The 16,730-nt window shown below is 43.7% G+C and overlaps 1 protein-coding gene across 2 annotated transcripts in view; it reads left to right on the top strand.

Annotated features, from left to right (window-relative positions):
• Positions 1–16,730, top strand: part of ERCC6 (ERCC excision repair 6, chromatin remodeling factor) — a 71,451-nt gene that overhangs the window by 4,457 nt on the left and 50,264 nt on the right. The window contains exons 2-5 of one of the 2 annotated variants that reach the window (XM_029245785.1): positions 755–1,190; positions 3,084–3,204; positions 5,113–5,224; positions 9,930–10,650. In XM_029245785.1, the coding sequence (XP_029101618.1) occupies positions 769–1,190; positions 3,084–3,204; positions 5,113–5,224; positions 9,930–10,650 (1,376 nt within the window). In that variant the 5' untranslated portion in view covers positions 755–768. The remainder of the gene's footprint in view (positions 1–754; positions 1,191–3,083; positions 3,205–5,112; positions 5,225–9,929; positions 10,651–16,730) is intronic. The other variant, XM_029245786.1, reaches the window with a different exon arrangement.

The following is a 16,730-nucleotide window of genomic DNA, read 5'->3' as shown; positions in this document are numbered from 1 at the left end:
CAAATATTGCTAAATTGCCTTCCAAAAGAATTTTACAAACTTATGTTCCCACTGGCATTATGTGAAAGTGGATTTTTCTTGCCTCTCCTGGATATTATCAGTCATCATGTTTTTGCCAGCCTGATGGTGAGAAATGATCATGCATTGAATATCATGCATTGAAATGGAGTTATTTTTGAGAATATTTTAATTAATCTTCCTCAGATTCTGATTTGAGTGGTGCTATTTATTACCTCTTGTTCAGAGTTTCTGTTTTTTGGAGTTCAACCTAAAAGTTTTTAGTGTTAGATTTGTAGAGAATCTCTCTCAAGTCACTAAATCTATACTTTACAGTTGATCTTGCCACTATAATGTAGGTCACTTGTGCCATAATGCAGTGAAGAGGCTGAGTTGGAAAGCAGCAGTGAAATGACTTCAGTTGATTTGGAGAAGACTCTGTGGGCATCATTCAGGATGCTGGCTGCCAGCTTTCTTAGCTGGCTACCCCAGTGTCGTTTGTTGGTGATACTGCATTTTTTTCTTCTTTTTTTTGTTTTTCTGGTTAATTTTTCTCAATTATCAGCACTCAAGAAGATATATAGCTTGTGCCCATTTAAGAAAAATACTTGGGAACTTAAATTTATGTATAATTGGAGGATTATTTCTTGATGTTTTTTAGAAATTGGTCTGCTTTCGTTATAAGATATTTACGAAACTATATAAATATCAATTCTATGTAACTGAAGGGCTGACTGAAAAATTGTTTTCCTTTTAGATAGTCTGTAGAGGATGCCAAATGAGAGGATCCCCCACTCAAGTCAAACTCAGGAGCAAGACTGTTCACAGAGTCAGGATATCAGTGAGAGTGCAGAGGGGACAATCAAGCAGGAGAACGATGGCGACGTGGAGCTGGGGGAGAGCCTCCCCTCTTGTTCCCCTGCTAATGGACCCTCCACTTCCGCCAAGGGGTATCCCTCGGAACTTCCGAGGAGAGGGCCAGCCCTGCTGCACATCAACAGACATCAGATCCAGGCGGTGGAGCCCAGTGCACAGGCCCTGGAGCTGCAGGGTTTGGGTGTGGACGTCTATGACCAGGACGTGCTGGAGCAAGGGGTGCTTCAGCAGGTGGACAGTGCCATTCATGAGGCCAGCCGTGTGGCCCAGCTTGCCGACGCAGAGAAGGAGTATCAGTCAGTGCTGGACGACCTCATGTGAGTGGACCATCTTCTCTCTGATTATAGAGTTTGTGTTTACATATGACGGAGAGATTCAGACAATAGCTGTGGTAGTCCAGAAATTTAGGGGATTTATAGAACCTTTAATTGGAGGATGGGGTCAGTAAGGGTGGTCCTTGACCTTGTGTCTAAACCCCAGCCCTTTCGCTCAGAAGTGCTGTACACAGTAGTTAGGGGCTCAGTTCAGTTCACAGCAGCTTGTTTACACATGATGTCTTGGAGAGAAGCACTGTTCTAAGTGCCCCAGATTTTGCAAGCTTGTGCACAGAATGGTTCTCAGGAGAAGTGTTCCTAAAGTTCTGATATGTCCTACTCCAGATACCAGGAACATATCCGCCCCCCCCACCTCCCCATCCTATAATTTCTTTCCAGTTTCCTGTGCCTAAACCTAGGGCCAGTCTTTTGGTACCTTTTCAGATTTGCATTTCTAGAAACAGTGAGAAACAACTCCCTGCTTTTTCTTTCTTTTGTTGTAATTTTGACTCTATAAAGAAAGCTGAAGTCTCATAGAGACTTCACTTGTGCTTTAGAGGAGAAACAGACCTGGGCCGTGTTGCGCACAGCACACTGGTGGGGAAGGGGGTGCCCTGGACCTGGGTTGGAAAACGGGGCGGGGGATTGAGTTGAGCTCGCTCTCCGTTGCCAGTCTGCCCTCCTTGACCAGTGTTCTCGGCTGTGTCAGGGAAACAGGAAGGGGAAGGGGAGGACTGGGTGGAGGGATGGTGTGGTCTCAGGTGGGAGCGGCTGGGGGAGGGGGAGGGAGGCACGTAGAGCTTTTGGCTACCCTGGCGGGGGGGGGGGGGGGCAGGCACTGTGGTACAGGCAGCTGTTGGCACTTAAAGGGCATGTTTTCTGCCAGCAGTTTTCTGGTGTGTTCTTTGGGACTCTTGAGCAGCAGGTGTTCTCCAGTAGTTGTCGTCTGACCTTCAGGCGTGAGGACCTCGATGCCATGTAATGAACACACCGTTTACATTCGACCTGGGAAATGTATCCACTGCCTGCAGAGGTGACAGAGCAGGGTGCTGCAGAGTCGCCTAACACCACTAGACAGATGGTGACACGTACTGACACTGCCAGTAACTTGCATTGATAACATCTTTTCTCCTGAAATCCACAAAGGGTACAAACAGCAAATTACACAAGTGTTGAGATTGAATTTGTGTTTTGAAACTTGGGAGTTACAATTCTATGATGTCTATTTTAGGAGCAATGTATTATAAACTGATTCTTTTTCTTTGCACTACAAAGTGTCAAACGACAGCAAATAAGTCTTCTAGTCATGCAAAAGAAAAATATTGTCACAGTTGCCTGACCTATATAAGAAGATGTTTAAATATTTTTAGTACTTTTACAAGCTTTGGGAGACTTCCATAATGGCCTTTAAACACGCATGTATGAGTTGTTGGTAATGGGGTACGCTGTGCGTATTTGGGGCAGGGAGTGTATGGGAAATCTTTACCTTCCTCTCAGTTTTGCCGTGAACCTAAAACTGCTCTAAAAAATTCACTCTCAAAAAAAAAGTGTATGCATTTTTTCATATAAAGGGACAACTTATTGCCTATTGGTTTTGCACAGTCTCTTGAATAGAGTAGACCCTTAAAATGCTTGTAGAATGAATGAATCTGCTTGCAAATTGGAATGAACTGATTAAAATTGGCCAGATTAGAGAAAAACATGAGCAGTCAGCTTAGACTCCTAATAACCCTTCAAGTTCTATTAGTGGCCAAAAAGAATATGTATTCTGGTTTAGTTGCTTTTGTCTTTTAGTTAATAAGAAGTAAAAGGGACATGTTTTTAGCATTTCTCTCCATGTTATTCTATAAAAGATGTTACCAGAGTGGAAAATGGACATTTTATCTTCTTTTTCAGGTCATGTACGACATCCCTAAGGCAAATCAATAAAATTATTGAACAACTTAGCCCTCAAGCTGACACCAACAAAGACATCAACAGGAAACTAGATTCTGTAAAACGACAGAAGTATAACAAGGTGACTCCAAATAACACACTAAGTTGCATTTTTGCAAAAGTCATTATTTAGGCTCATGTAATATTTAGGAAGTAGCTATTCTGAAAAGTACTGGTAAGATGTGAAGCAAATTTATAACAGAAACTTTTGAGTTCCTTTTATACGTTTAATTTTTTTGGCTGTTTCCCTTTAACATCCTCTGCTGAAAGAGTGTTTCTAAAAATACGCATATGTACGCATACATACGTAACTGAGAAGAAGTTCCTCTTTTGGCTTTGCGTGCCTCCTCACTCGGGTACTTTCATAGTCTCCCTGCGGTACCACTTTCTTTCCCCAGCTTAGGTTCTTTGGCCTGCGGGCCTCTCGTGCCGTCTCCTTGTCTTGCGTGGACTTGCTCTTTTTGCTGCGCAGCTCCTGTTTGCACTGACTGTCTGCAGACGTTTCCCATCGACCCAGCCCTCGCCCCTCACACACTCGTGATCACTGTTCTGAGAGGCTGGCCTTCGGTGTTCAGTCATCACCCAGCCACACTGACCGGGTCTGCACTTAGGGTTGGAGGACTTAAGGGTAGGGAATGTCTGTCACTTCTGACATTGTTTTTATGAGGTTTGAAACATTTTTTAGAATTGATGTACACTTCATGACAATATATTGCAGGATGTAGAAATGACTAGTTTTGAGCATTTTATTGCCGCTATCCGAAGCGACTAGCAGATGGCCTTGCGCTTGCAGTTGGTTCAGTGCAGTGAGTAGAGTCCTCACAGCTCTTTTTCAGGCTCTACTTGTGGGGTGTGGTTAACCTTGGTTCCTCATTTTGCTCTCCACTCACCGGTTCATGATCTTCTCCACACTGTCTCTCTCACTTAACTCCACAGCAGCAGCCCAAAGGTCAGAGCTCACAGTGGCTTGAGGCACCAGGGGTCTCCCCAAAGCAGAGAGGAGACCTCCTGGCTTCTCGTGGAGCATGTGAATAGTGGGCTTCTGGTGGGCTGGGGTTTCGAAGAGCAGAGAGGACCTATCTTAGGCCCCTTTAGGCACTGGTCTAACTTGGTTATATATTCCTGTCTTTCTTTAGCAGCTTTTTGCTGTTTAGAGAGAGACTATTCAGAGAGAGGCTGTTCTGTATGAGAATTTGCTGAGAAAAAAACTGTGAGATACAGTAAAAGGAATTACAAGTCATTACAACATGGTGTTTATAATCAGGATGTCCCCTTGCTCCACACTCATGTTTGGCGTTCAAGCATTCTTGACCTTGGGAGAAAGAACCACCTACCACAGGCCTAGTTAATTATGGAGTCCCTAGGAATGGCCGCATATCCAAGCTCTGGTGTTGTAGAGGGAGACAAGACAAAGGGGGGCCCAGGGAGGACAGAGTAAAAGGGTATATCAAAATAGATTTTCCCTTTAAAATTTTGTGATTGGGGAGGATACTATAAAGGACAGTCATAAATATGGTAGATTATCAAAGGTGACTGACTTTTTCAACTGTTTGAACATTTGTGTTTGTTTCTTATCCCTACAGCCTGTTGACCTCATAGCCCATTGGTTGCTAAGGTCAGGAACAGAGAAATTCAGTGATTTACCCAGTGTGTAATGAGGAAACCATGTAGAGCAGTTCCACCTCCCAAGTCAGTGGAGAGTCAGTGCAGTGAACTTAGCTGCTCAGGCAGGTAGAGAGCTGTGCCGCCCAGTCAGGAGAGTGGGTGGGGACAGGGATGCTGCCCGATGGACATGCTTTGAGTGCTTCCTCCTGCTAGAAAAGTGACAGTTATTCAAATAAGGTTTTCTGTAGTAATAGTAGTATTTGGTAATTGTTTTATTTTTATTTTGCTCTTGATTAAAGTTTTTAAAATTTTGCAATGCTGTCGTTTGTATTTAACATTTAATCACTTCACTGCTGTTTTTTGTATTCAATATCTACCCATTAAGGAACAACAGCTGAAGAAGATCACAGCAAAACAGAAACGTCTCCAGGCTATCCTTGGGGGAGCAGAGGTAAAAGTTGAACTAGATCATGCCAGTCTGGAGGAGGAGGACGCAGGTGAGGATACTGGGGACGGTGTCTCTGTTCTCGAATTGATGCCTGATGCCTCTCGTCAGTGGAGGGTGTCCCTTCAGTTCTGGCCTGGGTGTTGGGAAAAATACATTTGTTTACTTGGTGACAAAAGAGACACAGGAAAATTTTATTCTCCACACCTGTAGAACCAAATCTATTTTAAGTCTTATGGGGTTTCAGAGAAAGAAAGTAAATTTTTAACTCAGTCTAATGGAGGCTCCTGGTGTGCATTTAGTATTACGTCTAATAAATTAGAAATCTTAACATTCTTTTATAACTGATTTTGTAGACACCTAACATCTTGATTGAATTACGTTTTGTTGACCAAGCATCATCCACCAACATTCATAGAATTGCTTTTAAATATCTTTTGGGGACATATTTGGCAGGCTTTCCAAGCATCAATTCTGTTGTTCAAGAAAGGGCATCTTAATTCAGGTTATTTAATCCGTGGCCATGATTTTGTTTATATCACTGACCTGGATGGGCATCTTTTGGGAAGCCTTTTGGGAAGATGCATAAGCTCTGAAACGAAATATCTTTGTAGTCAGTGTGTGTGCATGTGTGTTTAGAAATTGTTGGTAGCTGTTCAGTTATTTACTAGTTGAAGTATAGATTTAAACCCTTCAGGCAAATATTTGCTACGAATTCCAGAAGTCTAGTCAGTAAGACAAGAGAATTGTGAGAATTGAGGCATTGGAAAAAAATAAATATTAGATGTGCTATTAACGTCTCGCAGGATCCATTGGGCCTATGAGGAGTGCTTTCTGCTGCTGAAATGCCGTATTTCTCATTGGTAAAAAAACGATTGTCCTGGTCTGGCTTGACTAGAACTCGCTGCTGCCTTTTGCTACCTATCATTTGTTTGGTAAAACTTGGCCCAGGACTAATTGTTACTTCCCCCATCCAAAAACGCCACTTGGCCTGTCCATAGCAGCTGATACGTCCCTGCCTTCCAGGATCCATGTCTCTCTTCTGGTTTTCCTTTTAGCCTTCTGACCATTTCTGTTTAGTTTTTTTTTGACCAGCTTTTCTAGGCTTATCTTAAATGTTGATTATTCTCAGAATTTCTTGCTGAGCCCTCTTCTTCTTTTTTATAAATTTATTTATTTATTTATTTATGGCTGCATTGGGTCTTCATTGTGGTGCGCGGGCTTCTCATTGGCGGTGGCTTCTCTTGTCGCGGAGCACGGGCTGTAGGGCGCGCGGGCTTCAGTAGTTGTGGTGCACGGGCTTAGTTGCTCCGCAGCATGTGGGATCTTCCTGGACCAGGGATCGAACCCGTGTCCCTTGCATTGGCAGGCAGATTCTTAACCACTGCGCCACCAGGGAAGTCCTGAGCTGCCTTCTTCTTATACTACCTCTCCCCAAATAATCTCATCCATTACCTATGGCTTTTGTGGCCATCTAGGTTCTAGTATCTTATAAATCTGTAGACCTGTGGCCTTTTGCCCTTTTCCTGAACTCCTGGTTCCTATTATCCCTCTCCAGTGGGGCTCCAGCTAACAATTCAGACTCCTGGTCTCTCTTATAACCCTTCCTCCTCCATCCCTTCTGGGATACCTTCCTTCTCCGTGGTGCTCTATGCTCTGTTTGGTGGGGCAGGGGAACAGAGTGTCTAGGCTTTGTGTACCCCAGCTCTGTATTGCCCAGGTATAGACCTTGGCTACGTTCTTTAACCTTTCCAAGTCTGCTTTGAGATGGGCATAAGCATAGTAGACCTTCATTTCTTTGCTCACATGCTTCCCTGAGGTTTCCTTTCCCCTGGTCTCCACATAGCGATCCGTTTCCTAATTGTTGTGAGGATTATCTGATTAAAGAATCCTTTCCTGGAATTAGGTGGGATAAACTTTGCAACAGTTGGCTTTGCTCCTCTGATCTGGGATGAGATGAGTTGCTTGCTATCACCTTTCCTGTTCAGCATTGTACCTGGATAGTGTAGTAATGTAAGAAGAAAAATAAAACCATCATTATTTACAGTGTATGTTATTGGTCATATCAAAAATCTGAAAGGATCAATGGGCAGTCTGTTGGAATTACCATGTGAATTTAGCAGTGTCACTGGATACAAGGTCAATATATAAAAATCAGTCATATTTCTACATACGAGCAAAAGCAAAAAATAAAATTTAATAAAGATGGCAATTACGATCAAAATCAAATATCTGGAAATAACTCTTAGTAAAAAAAGGTAGTTTTCTTCAGCGCTCTCTACGTTAAAAACTACAAAATGTCATTGAAAAATTAAAGAAGGCAAATAAATGGGGAGATACACCATGGTCATAGATTGGAAGATACAGTTCTATCCACTTATAGTTTCAGTGCAACCCCAATATAAATTTCAGGGAGTTTTTTGAGGGAGAGGGTATAGAGTAGGAAGAGTAGGCTGAGGGTGGGTGGCACTAACAACCTGATTCTAAAATTTATATAAACATGCATTGGGTCAAGAATGGCCAAGGCAATCTTGAAGAAGAACAAACTACCCAGACTTATTACTAACCTATAGTAATTAAGACACTGTAGTGGCATAAGGATAGACAAATACACCAATGGGACAGAGTAGAGGGTCCAGCAAACAGACCCACCCATATGTGGTCACTTGATTTATGACAGATGTGGCAGTACAGTGCTGTGGAGAAGAATCGTCTTTTCACTAAGTGTGCTGGGTTACTCCACATGAAGATAAAGTGAATATTGGCCCATTATACAGTGTACAAAAATAAATTCCAAATGGATTGTAGATTTCACCGTTAAGGATAAAACAAAGCTTTTAGGATATAACATAGGAAAACATTTTCATGATCTTGGGGCAAAGATTTAACAAGGCACAAAAACAAGGCTCACTGTAAAGGAAAAGATTTGATAAATGAACTATGTTACAACTAAGATCTTATGTCGCTGAAAGATAGCATTTAAGAGAGTGAAAAGGCAAGCTGCAGAATGGGAAAAAATGTTTGCAATATCTGTATCAGTCCAGGGACTTGAGTCCAGAATGTATGAAGAGCTCCTAGAAATCTTTTTTTTTTTTTTCCTTTTAAAGACAAGACCACATATGAGAAAAATGGGCAAAAGATTTGAACATTTTCTTCACAATAGGCTACCCAAAAGATCAACAGATCTTACGTAAAGATTCCCTAGTTCGTTAGTCACTAGGGAAATACAAATTACAGCCACAAAGTGGTACTACTACATGCCTACCAGCATAGCTAAAGTGGAATGGCAAGAATGTGGACCAGTTGAAACTCTCAAACACTGTTGGTGGAACTTAAAATTGCTAGGACCACTTTGGAAATCGGTTTGGTGGTGTCTACTAAAGCTTAGTATACCCAAAGAATTATATACATACATTACCAAAGAATGTGTATTGGAATGCTCATAGCAACATTATTCCTGGTAGCCCAAACCTGGACACTACCCAAATGTCCAGTAACACTAGAATGGAAAAATTGTAGTAGAGTTATCATAGAATACTAACAGCAATGAGAATCAACAAACTGCAATTATATTCAGTAGTAAGTGTGACTCACCCAAGCATAATGTTGAACAAAAGAAACCAGATACAAGTACAGACATTCCCATTTCCATTAAGTTGAAAGCCAGGTACAACTTGTCTACCGTGTTAATAGGTCAGTCAGTATCTGGTGGGGTAGAAGCTGGGAGGCACCGTGAAGGGCATATCTGGGGGTCCTAGTAATTTATGCTTCCTGATCTGGATGCTGGTGTCATGGGTTTGTTTTTTTTCTGAAAATTCACTGAGCTGTACACTTAGGATTTGTGCACTTTCTGATGTATGTTTTTCTTCAGTGCACATTTAATGAAAAACTGCACTGTGCTATTATTGGCCTGCAAGAAATACAGATTTTAGAATATGGATGCCTTCCTATTAAGCCTTTACTTCTTTTGGTATTTTGGCTATGGGTAAAGTAATTTTGCTAGAGATTAATTTCAACTAATGAAAGAGGGATGATCTCTGGGTGGCTTTCTATTATTATGGCATAACTTCCAACTTTAGTTCATCCCTTCAGTCAGTTAACTTCACACATCTAACACGGTGCTGTTTAGTGGACCTTTTTGCAATAGTGGAAATGCTGTCTGTGTTGTCCATTATGGTAGCCTTTAGCCACATGTGGCTATTGAGCGCTTGAAATGTGGCCAGTACCACTGAGAGAATGAATTTTCAACGTAAATTTAAGTAGCCATATGGTGACTCTCCTATTGGGCAGTGCAGAGGCAGCATTTATGTTTTACCTATTTAGGTGCATGCTGATTCTTTAGATGTCTGTTTTCAGTTCTGCTGTCTCTTGTATTTAAGTCCATCTGAATGCTGGTATTAGCAGTGACGTGGAAACTTGGGAGATTGCTTCCTCAAGGGCAGTTGATAAGGAAACATGGTAAAATTTCTCTGTATGTTACATATGACTGGGTCTGTCTTTGGATGCACAGAAAGTATATTGATAATGCAGTGTTTTGGGAAAAGTTATTGAGAAGTTACCTTTTTGAATAGGAGTATACTAAATGTGGCATGAATGCTATAGTAAATTTCACTCTGTTCTTCATATACACTATACGTTAGTACGTCAGTGATTTTTCTTTTTTTTTTTTTAATTTATGTATTGAGTAGTGCACATATCCGTTGTTCTCTTGGAAAGTTTTGTGCTAGTGCCCAATGTGTTGTCATCCCTCTTTTCAGAAGCAGGGCCGTCCTCCCTCGGCAGCATGCTCATGCCCGCTCAGGAGACTGCTTGGGAAGAGCTCGTCCGCACTGGTCAGATGACACCTTTTGGTACCCAGATCCCTCAGAAGCAGGAGAGAAAGCCCAGAAAACTAATGCTCAACGAAGCATCAGATTTTGAAAAGTATTTGGCAGATCAAGCAAAACTGTCCTTTGAAAGAAAGAAGCAAGCTTGTAATAAAAGAGCAACTAAAAAAGCCCCAGCCTCGGTCACTTCTGAGCTGAGCTCAACACTCAATGACAACAAACCAGGCAAGAGAGGCAAAGTTCTCTCGAAAACAGATAAGCGCTTGAAAAAACACATCAAGAAACTCCAGAAGAGGGCTCTTCAGTTCCAGGGGCAGGTGGGATTGCTAAAGGGAAAGAAACCCCTGGAGTGTGGTGTGAGGCCAAAGGCAGAGGGAGACTCTGAGGATGAAGTGTCCGAGTACTTGCCCACGGAGTGGGAGCAGGGGGAGGCGGCAGGGGCTGACCTGTCCGGGGAAGACACCGACTGTGACCGGAGACGGGTGCTCAGTCGCCAGAAACGGCAGAAGAAAGTCACAGTGCAGGAGATTGATGATGACTTCTTTCCAAGTTCTGGGGAAGAAGCTGAAGCCGCAGGAGGAGGAGGAGGAGGTCGGAAAGTAGTGAGATGCCGAGATGATGGAGATGAAGATTATTATAAGCGGCGGTTAAGGTCAGTCTCCAGGGATTGTACTGCTTGCTTTATCGTAGGTGGTAGGTTTATTAATAAATGAAAGTTCTAGTCTAGCGTAATATATTAGACCTCCATTCATCCAAAGGTTGGACTTCCTGCAACCTTAGCCTGCTAGAACCATCAGAGCCCCTGAGTCCTCGATGGAGCTCACCCAAGATGCTTCTACTTCGGGGTCTTCATTGAGATTTGAGGGCAAGTCTAAGAAGAAAAGCTTAGGGGGAGGGCTGGGCAAGAGGCATGCCTAGGACTAAAGCAGGAGCTGTGTGGCTTCACACGGAGGGTGGGTGCCCTGCCACAAGGGGCAGGAGGAGGTTGGCTTGTGTAGTGTATGTTGGGTGAAAGTAATTTTAGGAGACTCTCCTTCAAAAAAGAGCTGAAATTTAAGTTTTAGTGTATGAAAGAATAAGCTTGCTTTCCTAAATCCCTCCTTCCCTGTCTTGAAAAAGTGGTTCTCTACAGAATTTCAACAATACCGTGCCAGAAATGGGCTTCCTATGCCCAGCATACCCTTCCTGTGCCCTGTCTTTTTTTATGCTAGAGACTAACTTTGGCTTCTTATTTCCGTGAATTTGTCAGTGTCTGATGTAAGTAAGTAAAACTTTTTTGTGTGTGTGGTATGCGGGCCTCTCACCGTTGTGGCCTCTCCCGTTGCGGAGCACAGGCTCCGGACGCGCAGGCTCAGCGGCCATGGCTCACGGGCCCAGCCGCTCCGCGGCATGTGGGATCTTCCCAGACCGGGGCACGAACCCGTGTCCCCTGCATCGGCAGGCGGACTCTCAACCACTGCGCCACCAGGGAAGCCCAGGTGAACACGTTTGTTTGTGGAGTCCGCACTGCATGTTGCCACACGTCTTCTGAGTCAAGAAAACCAGTGTGTATGCCACAGTCTCCATCGTGTCCCACGGAGCATGACATTGTGTGACTCGGGCCTCACGCCTTAGCTTTTTAAGAGTGCCGCGAGACTCAAAGGGATGTGGGAATCTGCTTAACAGATTACTTTTTTAATACTTGCTCCCAGGGTGGCTTTTTTCCCCAGTCCTCAACAGTTTTTTCTTGTTTCTCAGGGTAGGGAGACCTAGTTTATTATAATTCTTGTAGCTTTCCACTGACCTTTGCGAATGAAGATTGACCTGATATTCTTTTCTTCTGTTATTTAGAACTGCCGACGCCCTACATCCAAGCTGCCACATACATCCTTTTAGAAGCAGGTGCAGCATAGTTCTTTTCACCAATGATTTGAGTACCTGCAACCTAAGTCCAGGTCTTTAAGAGAGCTGTTACACTCTCACTGTGGTAGTACCTTACGCAGCAAGACAGAGTTAAGGAGTGGCTTAATGTTTGTCATTTCTCATTGTAGCTTGCACATCTGATATCTGTAAAGTTGTCTGAACAGTGAGTGGCATCAGTCTTTTTCTTGACTATTGTAGAGAATTAATAAAAGTGTTGGGCTTCCCTGGTGGCGCAGTGGTTGAGAGTCCGCCTGCCGATGCAGGGGACGCGGGTTCGTGCCCCGGTCTGGGAGGATCCCACATGCTGCGGAGCGGCTGGGCCGCTGAGCCATGGCCGCTGGGCCTGCGCGTCCAGAGCCTGTGCTCCACAATGGGAGAGGCCACAACAGTGAGAGGTCCGCGTACCGCAAAAGAAAATAATAATAAAATAAAATAAAAGTGTTAATCTCAACATATTGATTATAAGTGGAATGAATATTCTTCCCATTAAATTGAGTCAATATTAAATATATTTTAAGTATTCAGTATTTTGATCAAGAGCAATTATTTTGATTGAATTTTAAATACAGGTTTAGTTTAAATTCATGGCAATAAGTTTTTCTTAATAATGTTAAGATTGTAAAACTGTTATTTCCAAAGCCATATTAGAAGTCAGTTTTTTGCTGAAGTTATAGTAAAATCTCAAATGAATTTCAGAAATATCAATAACTCTAATTGCCACCAAAATACTATAGCTCTTAAAATTTTACAGCTATAGTTATTAAGGTAGATAATTGTTAAATTGCAGATATCCACATTGAAATGTTTATCTGCATCTCCTTTGGTACCCTTTGGATTGGGGGATGTTAAAAAAACAAAATGCTCAGGATTTAGAAGCATATTAAGAATATTTAAAAACTGCCAGTCACTCTATACTTTGTTATTTCTTGTTGTTGATCTTTGTAGACAGAATGAAATTGTAATGGTATCCCCTTGAGTGAAGAAAAACACTTTAGGATTTCTTATCTTAGCAGTGGTTTGTTGATGGATAAGAAGAATAAAGCCCCATATAGTTTACAACATAGAAAATGAGTTTTTCCTAACGGTTAGAATTTAGGAATATGTACCCAAGGTAGGTACCTTTTGGACTTAAATATGTGTTGGTTATAGGCCTGTTGATTATAATGCTGTTTTGAACCCTTAGAAGTGAAAGTGGGCGACTCCTAGACATCTCACCCCCTTTATTCTCTCCACTTGGAGAGTCTTAGGTCTTTCATTAGCTCTAGATTAGTCCTAACTACGTGTCTTTAGTTTTAGCTGACGCTCAGTGGGAATTTCCTGTCAGGCCTTTTCTGCAGCTTAACCTTTTCTGCATCTGGATAGTAGATGATCCTGCTTTCTCTGACTTAGCCCAAGACCTCAGAACAGTCTTGGAAGTTTTAAGTATCTTATAAAATGCCCGTGTATTTTGCCTTTCCAACATTTTTATCCTGCTTTCTTCTCTGTTCTGTTGCATTTGGAGGCTGTCTCCTCAATGGTGTTCCCTGATTTTCATACCTTTGATAATGTACCGTGATGGATGGGCCACTTCTTAGAAGCAAATATTCTGTTGTTTCTTATTCATGTCAATGCTAACAGATCTTACAAAGCATCCATTATTTTTTATTTTAATTTTGGGGTGCTCATGTTTCCATTAGGGTATGGCTCTCAGTTGTGAGGTCTTCCTTAAAATCTATTGCTGCTTTAGAAAGCTAGGGTCTGGGAGCTCCAGGTGCCAAACACTTAACAGAAATAACACACATTCAATGTTGGGTGATGTATGTCCCTGGTGAGCCCAGAGTGGCCTAGAAGACCAAACATTTCATGCGTGCACATTTCCCCGCCAGGTGAACAGAGATCTGCAATCCCGGTTCCCTCAGTGTAGTTGGTTCATTTTCCAGTGGAGATGTGAGGTCATCTCCATTGCTTCATCTTTGCTCTCACTGCATGAATGCTCATCTCCATTCTAGGACTGGCGTCTAGGGGTTCCTGTGAGGAATCTGCAGTCTTTTAGGGGGCGTGGGCACAGATGGGACCTAACCAGTGTGCAGGGCATAATGAAATCAGACTGAGGTATTTGGGGAAGATTTTGTGGAGGACGTTCATCCCAGCACTGGGCCTGGTCTCTTGGGTCATTCAGATATGTTGATACGGACCTGAGGATGCAGGTTAAAACTTGGCACATTTACCCCCGAACTTCAGGTGCATCACTGAACAGGAAAATACTTGCATTGCTTTGGGGGCACGTTGTTTCCTCAGGGGTCTCGTCTGGATTGCTTTGGGTATTGGCGTGGTGGCCGTGGTCTGCAGAGGAGTCCGGTTGCTAAGCTGCCACTTCAAGACAGGGAGGGCACAAGCCCTTGCCTTTGCCAGCCAGCTCCCACCTTTGGCAGTGGTAATCTGTTTGGGGGAGACTGAGGCCTGTTTGGCTTCCCTGGGAAAGAGTGCCGCAATGCGTTGGTGATGTCTACCTTGGCACGGGGACAACAGGGGGAAGCAAGCAACATGCTGTTTGCCAACAGTGAGATATAACAAACAAAAAATGTCACCAACTCATGCCTCTTTCCCCAGCAGTCGACGTACTGCTTGGGTCGGACTTGCAGTGTAGGTCCGTTGACACCCCGAGTGAGAGGATGCACTTCCAAATAAGGTCTGTCTCCTGCTGGCACGACTAGGGAGAACATTTATAATTTGACTTAAACCTATACTCTGAATCTCTCCTTTCTATTTCCATTTGCCAGCCATTATTGCTTAAGTTGCTAACCTAACAGCTGTATTTTCTTGGCAATGAGCATAGGCTAAGGCAAAGATTCCCAGCCCATGGGCTGATCCTGCAGAATCACTGGGGGCTCCACCATTGGAGGTGCTGATTCAAAAAGTGTACGTGGGACTACCAGGTGGTAATTTAAAAAGGCTTTCCCAGGTGATTCTGAGGCACTGGCATGTTTGGGAACTACTTTGATATATGTAAGTGGACTTTATATATTCTCTTCCTTTCTGAGGCCGTAAGTTTTGGCAGATTGAGTTTGTATCATTTTCTCTAAACTTTTATGTACCCTGCACAATTGTGTTTACATAGGAGAGGGCCTGGGCAGGAGCTTTGGGGCCAGTTTATTCAGCTCAGTGCTGTGTATAAATAGTTCATTGGGTTCTTACCAGCGTGTGTGCTTGAGAATCTCCTGGGGAGCACCTTTAGGGCTTAGCCCGGAGCAGCAGGAGCTGGGCACTGCACTTGGGCTTTGAGCTCGCACTAATTCTGAGGTGAGGTTGGTAGCATTCTTCCTTATCAGAGGCCCTTACGATGTTCCCATTTAGGAAACCTTTGAGGAGGTTGGAAAGAATTGTTGGTAAGGATGTTGGGATGTGAGGATGTAATGCTCAACTCTAGCCTGAAGTTAGCTTGGTATTGCTGCTGGGATAAATCACCACCACCCCCCATCCTCAGTCAGTGGAACAGTAGAATTTAGAAACAGACTCTTCAGTAGGTGGTACGAGTCTCCTCAGATTATCTGGTACTTTGGGCCAAGCTGCTGAGATCACAGCCTGAAATGGATTTGAATTGGTACCTCCAGATAGTTTGAAGGCTTCCCATACCCTGCCCCTGACCTTTCACTTTTGATAATTCCTTGTTTTTTTGTTTTTGTTTGTTTGTGTTTTTTTGTGTGTGTGTGGTACGTGGGCCTCTCAGTGCTGTGGCCTCTCCCGTTGCGGAGCACAGGCTCCGGACGCGCAGGCTCAGCGGCCATGGCTCACGGGCCCAGCCGCTCCGCGGCATGTGGGATCTTCCCAGACCGGGGCACGAACCCGCGTCCCTTGCATCGGCAGGTGGACTCTCAACCACTGCACCACCAGGGAAGCCCCCATTTCCTTGTTTTTTTATAGTGAAATTGTGATAATATTAAGATAGAAAAAACTACCTACACCTCTATTTTTTTATTTTTCTATATTTCATTCCAGCCTTTGATCCTATGCATATATATCTTTCAGTTGTTCTAATTATAGTAGGCTGCACAAACACTTTATCTTGGCCCTTTCAGGGTGATCAGTTTGCCCATGATGTCACTGGTTAAGAGCTGGGATTTGAAGCCAGGACTGGGTTGTGTAAATGGCGGTTTCCTTTCATTTGTGGAATTGGGTGGAATGGGCAGTACCTATGTGTGGCCACATGGTGGTGCCAAGAATCAGGACATAGCTGCCCCTACCTCCCTGGGCTGGAGACCAAACCCTAGACCCAAGTCAGCTGGGTAAAGATTTGGGGAGATTGCTAGGGACTCTAGAAAACTTGACTGATCTGGTGTGGATGGGCATAGCATTTGCCTCGTCGTGTGCTGTAACCCGCGTCTGTAGTCATGACACCAGTTTATGTAACTGGCTTCTAATACGGTTTTGTCGTTAGAGGTTTTTCTTTTCTTTTGCCCCATTTTGAACTTTATTTACCATGAATAACTTTGAGTTAAAAAAGGTCAGGGCTTCCCTGGTGGCGCAGTGGTTGAGAGTCCACCTGCCGATGCAGGGGACACGGGTTCGTGTCCCGGTCCGGGAGGAGCCCACATGCCGCAGAGCGGCTGGGCCCGTGAGCCATGGCCGCTGCGCCTGCGCGTCCGGAGCCTGTGCTCCGCAGCGGGAGAGGCCACAGCAGTGAGAGGCCCGCGTACCGCAAAAACAAACAAACAAACAAAAGGTCAGATGGCTCCATTCATTGTGTAAATCTTACAGAGTATCTTCTAAGCCCCCGTAAGACTTAATCATCTGGGAAAATGGTATCTTCAGCACCCTCTCTCTTGAGCACTGTGGCTTCTGTGGCCAGGGGCG

This window comes from Monodon monoceros, unplaced genomic scaffold, assembly GCF_005190385.1.
Source record: "Monodon monoceros isolate NGI ecotype Baffin Bay Population unplaced genomic scaffold, NGI_Narwhal_1 Super_Scaffold_4, whole genome shotgun sequence".
Taxonomy (NCBI): Eukaryota; Metazoa; Chordata; class Mammalia; order Artiodactyla; family Monodontidae; genus Monodon; species Monodon monoceros.
This window is presented reverse-complemented; position numbering and strand designations above follow the sequence as displayed.